The sequence below is a fragment of the Cricetulus griseus genome, assembly GCF_003668045.3.
Source record: "Cricetulus griseus strain 17A/GY chromosome 1 unlocalized genomic scaffold, alternate assembly CriGri-PICRH-1.0 chr1_0, whole genome shotgun sequence".
Lineage (NCBI taxonomy): Eukaryota > Metazoa > Chordata > Mammalia > Rodentia > Cricetidae > Cricetulus > Cricetulus griseus.
The window spans coordinates 65,612,454-65,625,931 of NW_023276806.1; the positions used below are offsets into that span (position 1 = coordinate 65,612,454).

The following is a 13,478-nucleotide window of genomic DNA, read 5'->3' on the forward strand; positions in this document are numbered from 1 at the left end:
TTGTGTTCATTCAAACTGTTGGTTAAACAAGACCTATGACATTCGTTGGCTGCTAATATTTGTTTCTCAAAACTGCATTGACATTTAATGACTGAATTCAGAACTATGGAATGTTAAAATCCCAACGTTTGGTCTACCAATTTTTAGTCTCCTACAAAAAGTAAAAATCTACTTGAGTTTCCCTTCCTATCTGGGAATTCTTACTTTTGTGATTTGGGGACATTTTAAATATTACTATATTCCATCCGTCACCAAAACCTATTCAATTAAAAGTCAAACGGTCTTTTTGGGGGGTAGTGGGCAATGGAGTGTCTTTTGAGTGTTTTTTGAGACAGTCTCCTTAGCCCAGGCTTGCCTGGGACTCTGATAGCCAGAATCTGTCTTGGGCTCCCTGGTGGTTGGATTTCAGGCATGAGCCCACACCTGGCTTTCAGATGACCAAACATTCCCCTATTACCTGTATGGGTCAGGATTTGTCGTCTTCATGTTTCCTTCGAATTAAAAAGAAAAATCAGCCTTAATTATCTTGCAGTGTAATTACTCGTGTTAACCAAGCTCTAGCTGATTAATGGAGCCCAACTAGGTTTACACTCATCCTTCCTTAATAGCTTCATGTGTGCAACTTTGTACAGGCCTGTGTGTCCATGCATGCAGACTGTCTTGTTTCTTTATAAGTTTTCATAGTCTGTTTCAAAGTAAATGGAAGTGTTAAAATCAGTGTCAGATATTTAAATATTAGAACTAGCCAATCGAAAGGTTGTGATCTCAACGCTTGGGAGGTGTAGGCAGGAGAATCAGAACTTAAAGGTCATCCACAGCTATAAAGTAAGGTCTTAGCCAGCCAGGGTTACATGAGACCCTGTCTCAGAACAGCAGCAAGGGATGAAGGGAAGGAGTGAAAGAAAGTGCAAGATTGAAAAGCATAGATAGAATACCATACCGGAAGAGCAAGTGTTCCTGTTTAATCCTTACAACAGCGTTTTGAGATAATCGTGTCTTCACTTTTCAAGGAAGAAGCTTGAAGCTCAGAGAAAGCCATAACTTCATCTTTAGCCTGTAGTTGCCTATCTCTTAGAAACATAACTTTTCCCTATTCCACACTGCCTTCATAGTAAATTTTTTTTATTTATTGTTTTATGTGTATGGACGTTTTGCCTGCATGTATGTATGTCTGTTCATTGTGTGTGTGTGTCCAAATTTCCTATATTTCCTTATTCTTCTGATCCTGGCATTAGTCCTCAAGCCCAAGACAGCTGGGAGTTTGAACTGCTGCACTATAGACATGTTTTGGAGCAGACCTCATACTTGCTTATCAGAATAGAAGAAATGGCCCATATGTGTACGTTTTTTGCCTGCATGTCTGTGCACTGTGAGAAGTACCTGCAAAGACCAGAATAGGGCATCAGATCCCCTGAAACTAGAGTTAAAACCTGAGTCCCCTGGAAGAGCAGCCAGTGTTCTTAACCCCTGAGCCATCTCCATCCCTGATACTTAATAAGGTTTCAAATTCTGAAAGAATTGATACTGCAAAGATTAGCAGTGCCTTTGGTAAGAAGTACCAAGTTTTTTGTTTTTTTTTTAAGTACCAAGATTTTAGACTCAGGCCCTGCAAACTAGAAATAAATTCTATAGAAACTTTAAAAATATGTTATTATTTTCCTTCCCTTTTTCTTTTTTTTTAAGACTTATTTATTTATTTTGTATGCACACACTGGAAGAGGGCACCAGATCATAGATGGTTGTGAGCCACCATGTGGGTGCTAGGAATTGAACTCAGGACCTCTGGAAGAGCAGCTAGCGCTCACAACCTCTGAGCCATCCCTCCAGTCTCTCTCTCCAGTCTCTTACCCCCCCACACCCGCCAGTTTTAATGTGGTTTCTCTGTATTGGCAGCTGTGTCTTCCTAGTCATGATCCTCCTGTTGTGATTACACATGCACACAACCATGGTAAGCTAATTTGAACAGTTTTTTTTAATTATATACACAATATTATCAGCGTTTCTAAATGTTAATAGCATCAGAAATGGAAATTAATATCACTTCTTGGCCTTTTGGCTGAGATGGTATGTAGAAATAAAAACAAGATGTATAATTTCTAGGGATGGCTGTACAGCTCAGTTGTAGACTATATTTTAGCATACTTGAGTCTTAGGTTCAGCTGCTAGTGGATGGGAGAGTAATTACATGCACCATTAGCACTTATATACATCATTTTGGCATATCTTTCTCTCATAATCTATGTAAGCACCACTCTAAACCATAACGTGGAGCCATCACACATTGTTTAATCTGATGACCTAAGTTTAGTCCTTAAGACTTAAATCATGAAAGAAAAACAGCAATTCTACAAAAATGCCATGGCAGCACAATTATACACACATACAAACACTCGTGCTAAATAAAAACTATAATGTAGACCGAAGTTTCTATCCCTCCTGGTCCTGAAGCCATTTAGTCCCAAATAAACACATAGAGGCTTATATTAGTTATAAGCGGGTTGGTGGATGGCTCAGGCTTCTTATTGGCTAGCTCTCTTTTAATTATTAAACCATTTCTATTAATCTGTATATTTCCTCATGGTCTTGGCTTAACAGTGATGCCCGGGCTTCTTCCTCGGCGGCAATATGGCATCTCCCTTGAGACTCCTCTCTGTCCTCTTCCCAGAATTCTCCTCATCTGATAACCCTGCCTATACATCCTGCTTGTCCATTGCCTGAAACAGCTTTATTCATCAACCAATAAGAGAAACATATATTCATAGCATACAGAAGGACATCCCCCATCACTATAATGTACAATTAGATTGAGATCAACAGTATAGATATATTATTGAGCCCTACAACTTTAGAATCTTAACTGTGTATATTTTACATCCTTTTTTGGTTCTAAAAGGTTTTAAACTTTGCCCCCCCCCCCTTATTTTTTGGAAGTTCAATTTTACTTTTTTTTTTAAATACGGAATTGAGAGTTAAAACCTCTAGCAGACTGGAGATAAAATGTTTTGATATAATGTATTTGGCTGTATATTTCCTGTATGCAGAACATACTAGATTAGAAATCAACAACACATTCTCATTTGATAAAATGTAGACAAACTACGCTTTTAAAACTTTAGTTACTGTTGCAGGTTTCAGGTATAAGGACAACTTGTAGGAGTCAGCTCTGTCCTTCCACCATGGAAGTTCCAGGGATCAAACTCTTGCCATCAGGCTTGTCGGCAAGTGCCTTTATCCACTGAACTATTCCCCACACCTTACTCCCTGTGAAGACATTAGGCACCTAAAAAGATAGAGCCTAAAGTTCAATAAGCAGATTGTTAGTTGAACAATGTAGATGCCCTCTGGCCTCTCAGCAGCTATGGTCCATCTGATTTACTGTCTGCTTTTGCCCATGTGACAACAGGGTTTATTATGTCACCACTTGCACTCTTATCCAAGTCACACATAACACTTTTTTTTTTTTTTTTTTTTTTCTGGTGAAATGCCTACAAGTAAAGTACTAAGAACTTGAAGTTTGTACTGCTCAAATGTCTTAGTTGTTGTAATTCAGAATTTCCTTTCTTTGGAAGCATACATGTATGTGGGGGGTATGTGTCCTTGCATGTGGAGGCCAGAAATTAATGTCAGGTGTCCTCTTGTATTGCTCTCCGTGTGTTTTTAGTGTCTGTCTGTGTGGTGGTGATCTGTGTGCTGGATGTTGAGTGTCTTGATCTCCACCTTTCTCTTGAGGTACAGTCGATCCCTCAACCCGGAGCTCGGCTGGCAGCCCTCAATCCCCAGTGACCTCCTCCTCCTCCATCCTCTCACAGCCCTGGGTTACAGGTGCTTACCACCACAGCCGGCTTTTCATATGCGTGCTGATAATCCAAATCTAAGTTCTCATGCTTGAACAAGAAGCATTTTACCTCCCACTGAGCCATCTCCTCATCCCTGAGAATTACTTTTTTCTTCTGCAGTCCCAGTATCTCTAGGAACCCAAACCTGAGAAAATAGTGCAGAAAGTGCAACATGAAATATGTTTGGTTATAGGGTTAGGGTGGTGTGTGTGTGTGTGTGTGTGTGTGTGTGTGTGTTTGTATGAGTGAGCATGTGAGCGCTCGCACATGCATGTATATGTGTGCACATGCTTGGGGAAGTCAGGGGTCAACTTTAAATGTCATTCCTCAGGAGCCATCCAACTAGTTTTTGTTCTTGTTTTGTTTGTTTCTGGTTTCTCTGTGTAGCCCTGGCACTCCTGTGTAAAACCAGATTGAACTCAAGAGATCCTCCTGCCTCTGCTTCCAGTGCTGGGATTAAAGGCATGTGCCAGTATGCTAGGCCTACTTTTTTGTTTTGTTTTGTTTCTGTTTTTATTTTGAAGCAGTCTTCTGCCTAGAACTCAGGTAGATGTCTGGGGATTAAACTTGCATGGCAAGGACTTTGCTGACTAAATCATTTTCCCAGCCCTAAAGCTGTTCTTTTCCTAGCTGAAATTGTGAAAACAATTAGGTTAGCCTTCACTAATTTCCATACAGTCTTTCTCAACCCACAAAATTGAATGCTGAGTTAATATACACAAGGCACTGGATGTGCCACCCCATTCCACCGTCATCCCCTCAAAAAGACAAATAGTCCTCTCTGGAATTACTTGGTTCATCAGTATGATTTTATTTTCTCTGTATGTGTTGTTGTTGTTTTGAGACGGGATCTCACTGAGACCAACTAGGTAGCCTGGAACTTGCTGAGTCAAACAGGCTGGTCTTGAACTCTCAGAGTACTGGGATTAACCCATGTATCATCAACTTGGCTGTCCTTATAGGTATTTTAAATAATTGAAAATGTAATTTGGAGCCAGGTATTCAATGATGTTTTTATTCTTTCTCTTTTGGATCTTTAGCCTTTTTAAGGGGCCCACCACCCAGCTCCCAAGTAAATCACTCATGGAGGCTTATTCTTAGTGATGTATGCCTGGCCTTAGCTTGGCTTGTTTCTTGCCAGCTTTTCTCATTTTTAAATTATCCTGTCTACCTTTTCCCTCTGGTCTTTTATCTTTCTTCCTTCTGTATATCTCACTTTCCTTCTTTATCCTTGGCTGGCTGGGGCATCGCTGGGTCCTTCTCTCCTTGCTCTCCCTTTGCTCCTCCTTCCCTATTTCTCCTTCTATTTCTCCTCTCTGCCTGCCAGCCCCGCCTATCCTTGCTGCCTCACCACAGCCAGGTGTAATAGTTCAGACTTAAAATCCCGGCACTTGGGAGGCTGAGGCAGGAGGATTGCTGAAAGTTAAGGATCAGACTAGACCCAATATGAGAACCTGCCTATAAATATGTAAGTAAATCAAGCAAGCAAGCTGGAGTGTCTTTCAGTAGTAGAGCATTTATCTGACATGTACAAGGCCCTGAGGTATCTCTAACACTACTAAGATAAAAAGCCAAAGCAAAATGTAGTCTAGTATCTAAAGTTTCTTTGGTTTTGTTTTGAGACAGGTTATGGAGTAGTGTAGGCTGGCCTTGAACTTACTGTATAGCAGAGAATGACTTCTGATCCCTTGCCTCCACCTCTTAGGTGCTGTGATTACAGTGGGCACCACTACACTCGATTTATGAGATGCATGAGATGGAATTCAGGGCTTTGTGTCAAGGGAAGCACTGTACAAGCTGAACTACTCCCCAGCCCTGGTTTGGCTTTTTTGGTTTTTGGTTTTTGTTTGTTTGTTTGGGGTTTTTTATTGTTTTGTTTTGAGACAAGAGTATCATGGAACTCACAATGTAGCCCAGGCTGGCCTGGAACTCACAGAGCTCCACCTGCCTCTGTCTCCAAAGTGCTAGCATTAAGGGTGTATGCCACTATGACCCAGTTTAATGAAGACTTTGTTAAGACCAGGAGAGTTCAATAGAGCAGATAACAAGCTGAGTGGATATTACTTTGCTCCAGCCTGTGACTAAGAGCTTTCCATGGGCTCCAACCCAAACTCTCATCTGCAGCCTTGCCCCGTAGCAGCTGCCACCTCTATAATCTACAACAGTGGAATCAATGCTGCTTTGCAGTAAAGGAATTCCAAGGCTAAATAAGTTTGGGTAGCAGTTCAAAGTGAAGTCTCTTAGCAGGCATAGGGGCACAAAGGTGCTAATCTGGTACTTGGAAGGTGGAGGCCATCCTTGGCTACATAGCAAGTTTGAGGCCAGCCTGAGCTATATGAGACTCTGCCTCAAAATAATTAAGAAGGAAGTAAAATGAAGGGTCTTTATAACAGTTTTCCCCAAGAATTTTGATATATATTTTAAATTAATCAAAAGTTAACAACTACATTATTTCTCAAATTTCTTTGGCCATAGACCTTTGGTTAATTTTATAGGACTAGTTAATATTCGCCAAACATCTGGGGAAATGGTGCTTTAGGTCTGTAGTTTTCATGTATAGCAAAAGCCCTGGAGCCCTGGAGGTGAAAGGGAAGCAAGAGCTAGTGGTGCACGCCTTTAATTCCAGCACTCAGGTGACAGAGGCAGAAGGATCTCTGTGAGTTTCAGACTTGTCTGGTCCATATCATGAGTTCAAAACAGCTAAGGTTATGTAGTAAAACCCTGTCTCAAGAAGGGGGTGGCGGGTCCCAACAGAGACCACACCAGCCTTGCTCACCTCTGTATACTGCATATAGAAGAGTTTCACATGTTTCTAGAATGACTGAATTAAAGAATTAATTGGTTTCCTTATTAAAAAGGTAACTAAAAGGGGATGTGATTCAAAGGAGTTTGTGGCTATATTTTTACAGTGTGTTTATTTGGGGCTGGAAAGAGGGCTCTTAAGAGCACTTGCTCCTTTTCTAGAAGACCTGGCTGGGTTCAGTTACCAGCCCCAATGTGGCGGCTCACTGTGGGAACCAGGCATACATACAGTGCTCTTGCAGACATGCAGGTAAAACACTCATAGGTATAAACTGAAAATAAATCTTTTCTTTAAAAAGAATTCATATGTTTTGCATGTATGACCTGTACCTATGGAGTCCAGAAAGGGGCACCTGACCCCATGGAACGGGAGTTAGACTGTTGTAAACCACCAGATGGTACTGAGCATCAAGCCTGAGTGCTTTGCAGTAGCAGCAATCTCTAGGATGGTTTGTGACTCTCTTGACTGTACTGGAAATTTTATCTGGTCAGAAAAGTTGTTTATTCCTTGTAGTCACTGGTATTGTCACATAGTAACAAGTGAAATTGGTCCAGCTTTCTTGTTACTGTTGTTGCTTTAATAGTTTGTGTTGTAACACAGGTGGAAAGTAATAATTACCAAGAGATTTTATTTAGTTATTCTGTCAGAGCTAGGTAGTGGTGTTTACATTGAAGTACAGGAATCTCTACCTGTGCAAAAATTTGCTTTTCAATGGGGTCACCGATGGGGCCTAAGGAGATGATTTAGCAGGTAAGAGCACTTGTTGCTCTTGCAGAGGACCTGGTTCAGTTTCCAGTACTCCTGTGTGGCTCACAACCATCTATAACTCCAATTTCAAGAGATCTAGTGCTGTCTTCTGTTCTGTTAGTGTCAGGTACAATATGGTAATATGCATACATGCAGGCAAAGCATTCATAGACATAAAAAAAGAAAATAAATTTTAAAATAAATTCAAAGTCAACCATGGTCCAAAATTGTAGAAATGAACAGTCTGCAAATTTGAATGCTGTTCCAATCAACTTGATGAAATTGTGTGTTGTACCACTCAATCGTACCTGGATCTGAACCATCTCTTCTAGCATCTTCACACTACTATGCTACCAGCTAGGAGTCATTTATGGTATCAGAAGAACTGTGGCAGCAATACAGTGTGTCAAGTAGCCCTTAATTTATTTAATATCCAGAGCTTAAGAGTAATGATGCTAGAGTCTGGAATGACAGTACACAGCTTTAATCCCAGCACTGGGAGGCAGAGGCAGGTGGAGCTCTGTGTTTTGAGGACAACCAGATCTATAGAGAGAGACCCTGTATCCAGAAAAAAATTATGTATTTTTTAATTTAAAAAGAGTAATAATGCTGGGAATTAAGATATTTCAAAGAGATGGTATAAAGTGTTTCATTTAAATAAAAAGATGAAGGTAAACTGAGATATTTTGAGAGACCAGCCTGAATGCAAGTGCTCAGAGGCAGGAGAACCATGAATTAAACACCAGCCAGCCTAAACTACATAGTAACACCCCATCTGGAAAGGGCGGGGGTGAACCACATTTATGTAGCTTATTTATTATAGTTTTATTTATGTAAATAAGGCATTTAATAAAATGCCTTCAATTATTCATTGAACTTTGTGGTGGGAATATGTATACTGAAAGAATAGTGTTCATTTGGTATCTTCATAGTTTCAGACTAACACTGGGTATCAGGTCTTTTTTGTTTGTTTGTTGGGCTGAGTGGGTACAGTCTTATTTTATAATTCAAACCCTCCTAGAAATCACTATTTAGTCCAGGCTTGTCCAAGTCTAAGGAGTTCTTCAGCTTCAGCATCCCAAGAGCTAAAATTACAAGCATGAGCTACTATACCCTGCTCTGATGAGCTCTTGAGGAAATAATTTATTTTAAATTTCTTTTGCCACCAAAAGAGTACAATTTTCTAATTAAATATTTCCAACATCCAAAAAGGTAAATTTAGCACATTACATAAAAATAAAAAAAAAAAACCCATGGTATCAAATAATGTTGTGTGGTCTGAATGTGAATGTCCCACACAGGCTCACTTGTCTGAAAGCCTGGTTCTCAATTGGTGGTACTGTTTGGGAAGGGTGTGGAGCATCGATTGGGGGAAGTGGATTGTTGAAGGATGGGCCCTGAGTATAGGTGCAGTGTGACCAGGCTTCCTGTCTCTGCCACTGTGCCTCTGTCTGTTGTGCTATGTCCCCACCTCAGTACCCCCCCCCATGGGTCATATGTCTCTGGATGGGATAAACCCTGTCTGTAAGATGCTTCTGTCTGGGCATTTTATCACACCAACAGAAGAGTAAGACCCTGTGGGTGTGATGGCTCTCAGCAGTAATCCCAAAACTCAGGAGACGGAGTTTGGAGGATCTGTACAAGTTCAAGATCAACGTGGTCTACATAGGGCTATATAGTAGGGCCCTGTCTCAAAAAAAAGAAAGAAAAAAAAAAAGCCAATATTATAAAATATATACTCACATATCCATTATCTAGTATTAGGAATTAGTGATTACCAATTTCCAGGGTGTCTTCCCCCATTAGTTCCCTTTCTTTTCTCCCTTATTCAGGATGTTATTCTTAGCATCCATTCACCTTTCTAGATCTGTTTTCTTGAGTGTGTGTCTTGCAAATAGTGAGTATAACTTGAGAGATTGCTGTGTGCTTTGTTTTGTTTTCAGGCAGGGTTTTATCTGTCCCAGTCTGGCCTTAAACTATGTAGCATGAATCTGGCCTTGACATTTTGATCCTGCCTCTACCTACTGCATGCTTTTGACATTTAGTTTGTCTAAACCTAAATATAATGATTTTTCACTCGGTATTAATGTTTGTTTGTATGTTTGTTTGTTTTAAACAGGGTCTCTCTAGCCCTGGTTGGCTTGTAACTCTCACTTTGTAGGCCAGAGTGACCTTGAACTCAGAGAGATAAAGTGTCTCCTCCAGTATTAGAATTAAAGGTGTGCACCACCATGACTGGCCAGTATTTATTTTTGAAGTTGATCCGTATATTGTAGTTTCTTTCTTGCCATTTCTATGACTGTTCTCTGACTTTTTATTCTTGTATCAGAGGACATTTTAGTTTAGTTTTTTTTTTCAAATAATTCAGACTCCTCTACTATAAACATTCTTATATTCTTTCCAGTGTATATTCATAAGTAGTTTTCTAGAGTAAATATGAAGGGATACACTAGCTGGGTACTAGAATCTTCAACTCTGTAAAAATTGGTTTTCCTGTACATTTGGATCTAACAACTGTTATGGGACTTTTTCATTTTCCTTAAGATGGTACTTATGATTGGCACCTCATTATCAAGGATTTAATTTCATTCTCATGACTTGTACTGAAGTTACTCACCATAGTGTTTCCTGAATGAAATACTTTTTCTTGTCTTTGGCCTAGTTTGTTGATTCATAGATGGTTTTCATATATCTAGATAGTGTCAGATTTTTATATTGCAAATACTTTTTTTTCAATAGTGGCTTATACCTTTTTTTTTCTCTTTGTCTTTTTTTTTATATATATATACATATAAAGAGAGCATAGACAATGCTGACGGGAGTAACAAGGCTTTCCTCCAGGGTGCAAAAGGTAGGTTCCAACAGACTGTTCATATGCTTCACTTTCAGGTAAAATTCTCAGTGGCATGGCTGGCTTGAAGGTAGGTATGCCTGTAATTCAGTAATGGAGAGCTAAGGCAAGAAGATTGGGATTTCAAGGCCAGCCTGGCTGTTCAAGGAAGACTGCCTAAACAATAGACAAAAATAGTGTGCTTGAGATAACATTCAATAAGATAATTAGCACTTTAAAAAAAATTGGTGGCGCACGCCTTTAATCCCAGCACTCGGGAGGCAGAGCCAGGCGGATCTCTGTGAGTTCGAGTGCCAGGATAGGCTCCAAAGCTACACAGAGAAACCCTGTCTCGAAAAAAAGAAAGAAAAAAAGGCAAACAAAAAAACTTGGTAAATCTGAACTATTTAAAAGAAAAGAAAGTTGGCTTTTAGACATTGGCACTTTTGATAATACGATAAACTCATATATTAAAAAGGCTGTCTCAGGAGGGTGTGTAGATAACTTTGTAAAGTGGTAAAACCAGGTAAGTGTGAGGCTGCGAGTGCAGCATGCAGGCAAAAGCTGGGGTGTGTATGTAACCCAGAACTGGCAGGGTGGACATAGGTAGATCCCTGTAGTGAACTGGCCGGCTGGCCTAGCCAAATAAGTAGGTTCCAGATTCACTGAGAGACCCTGCCTCAAAAGTAGGTAGGTAGGTAGGTATATACTAGAGAGCAATCAAGGAAAACACCTGAAGTCAACCACCTCACCACCATACATGCCTACACGACATATACAGGAAGGAAGGACAAGATAAGACCTACATTTGGGCTGGGGGTATAGCTCAGGAAAGCACTTGTCACTCATTTAGGAAGTGTTGGGTTCAGTTTCTAGTACCACATAAACTGAACATGGCAGCACAGCAGAAATCAGCAGCCCAAACTTGGGAGGTAGAGGCAGGAGGATCAGAAACTCAATGTCTAGCCCCTGCCCACCTTCCTTATCCTACCCTCCAAAAAAGACAAGGGACGAGAGACAACTCATAAGTTAGGGACCAGAGTCTGGACACCCTGCATCTGTAGAACAAGTTGGGTCTCCCACAAACACTTGGAACTCCAAGTCTAAGGGGAATCTAGCCATTTTTTTCTGGCCTCCACCTTCCCCCACACCCACACCCGCACCCACACCCGCACCCGCACAAGCACATACACTGAGGCAGACACATACAAACAAAAGTAAACCATCCTAAATTGGGCATGGTGGCACAGGCCTATAGAAGTGCTTGAGAGGGGCAGGAGAGATGGCTCAATGGTTAACATTAGCTGGTCTTCCAGAGGTCCTGAGTTCAATTCCCAGCAACCACATGATGGCTCACAACCATCTGTAATGAGATCTGGTGCCCTCTTCTGGCCTGCAGGCATACATGCAGACAGAACACTGTATACATAATAAATAAATCTTTAAAAAAAAAAAAAAAAAGAAGAAGAGGAGGAGGAGGAGGAGGAGGAGCACTTGGGAGATTAAGACAGAAGGATCAACGCTGGCCAGAGCTACATAGAGAAACCCTGCCTCAAAGGGGAAAGGTGCTATCTTACGGGTTTGTTTTATTCTTTTTAGCTATTTACCAAATATTTTTGTGGGTTTTTATTTGTTTGTTTATATTTGTTATTTTAAACAGGATCTCACTGTGTAGCCTCAGCTGTCCTGGAACTCACAAGATTCCATCTGCCTTTGTCTCCCAAATGCTGGGACCAAAGGTATGCACCCCCCCCACACACACACAACATGCTTTATTTCTCTTGATCATCTTAACAATATAATATCCTTGTTTTAAAGTTGCAGAAAGTGTGGATTAGAATGGCTAAGTATTAAGAAAACAGGCCATGAAACAGTAAAGCATTATATAGATGCTAGTTGGTGGATTTCAAAGCCTATAACATAACAGTAGCAAGCTTTCTTGTACTAGTTTTGGACCGCCAGCCTGCAATAATGACCAAAAAACTTACTATTAGTTATGAAAGCTTGGCCTTAGCTTAGCCTTTTCCCAACTAGGTCTTATAACTTAATGAACCCATTTACATTAATCTATAGTCTGCCACGTGGCTCAGCTACCTCTTCTTAGTATGGCACATCTGACTTGCTCTGATGGTGAAATCGGGTGCCTAGACCCCTCCTCCCTGTTTCTCTCTTTGCCCAGGAGTCCTGCCCTTTCTCTCCTGCTTAGCTACTACTGGCCATTTAGCTCTTTATTAAACCAATCAGAAGTCGACTTAGGCAGAGACACACTTTACAATGTAAACAATATTCCAATGTACATATGGCATGTTCTCCAGAAGCACACAGTTTAGTAGTCATGAATAAATGACTACATGACTTTGGTACTTTGGCAGCACCTATGAGGATCACTCAGCCTGGGTTAGTTGAGAACCAGAAATCCTCACAGAATTAAGTCTTGAGGATGAGAACTGAAGAAAGGGTCACTTTCGACAAAACATGTGTTTGTAAGACTTCTTAGAAAAGCCCCTGGTACAGTTTTGGGTTGGGAGGAGGTGTTTGTTGTTTTTCTCTTCTTTTTCCTGTAGAGAGTCAAAACAAAACAAACAAAAAAAAATTACAGGAGAAATAAAAGCAAATTTGGAGCAAGAACGTTGGCTTGGTAGTTAAGAGCTCTTGCTGCTCTTGCAAGACCTGAGTTTGATTTCTAGCACCCACATGAGGCTCCTAACCACCTGCAGCTTCAGTTCCAGAGGATCCAATGCCCTCTTATGGCCTCCTTGAGCATAAAGCACATACACACAGACTTAACACACATGCAGAAAGGCAAAATACTGATAGACACGAAAGAAAAATAAGGGCCAAACATGGTGGTACATGCGTTTCATCTCAGCAGGCAGAGGGCAGAGACAGGAAACCTCTGAATCCAAGGTCAGTATGGTTTACACAGTGAGTTCCAGCTCAGCCAGAGTTATATAGTGAGACTTGGTCTCAAAAAAGGGGGTTGGGGGGTTGTTGAAGAGTTAGCTCGGTGGTAAGAGCACTGGCTGAGGATGCTTATTTGATCACTAGCACTGACTTGGTGGCTCACAACCATCTGTAACTCCAATTCCAGGTGATCCCTCTTCTCCCGGCCTCTGAAGGCACATTGGACACTCATAGTGCACAGACATGTATGCAGACAAAACACCCATGTGCATAAAAATGAAAGAAAAATTTGACTGAGTATGTTTTAGTTTGGCTCGGGATGACCTGGTTTGGATCACTAGTGGTTGGGGAACTCCAT

At 40.8% G+C, this 13,478-nt stretch overlaps 1 protein-coding gene across 5 annotated transcripts in view; it reads left to right on the forward strand.

The window, feature by feature from the left end:
* Nucleotides 1-13,478, forward strand: part of Dap3 (death associated protein 3) — a 29,064-nt gene that overhangs the window by 2,105 nt on the left and 13,481 nt on the right. For 4 of the 5 annotated variants that reach the window (XM_027393188.2, XM_027393187.2, XM_027393186.2 and 1 more), the window contains exon 2: nt 10,184-10,237. In XM_027393188.2, coding sequence (XP_027248989.1) covers nt 10,196-10,237 — 42 coding nt within the window. In that variant the 5' untranslated portion in view covers nt 10,184-10,195. Of the gene's footprint in view, nt 1-10,183; nt 10,238-10,275; nt 10,308-13,478 lie in introns of those variants that run through there. The other variant, XM_035450508.1, reaches the window with a different exon arrangement.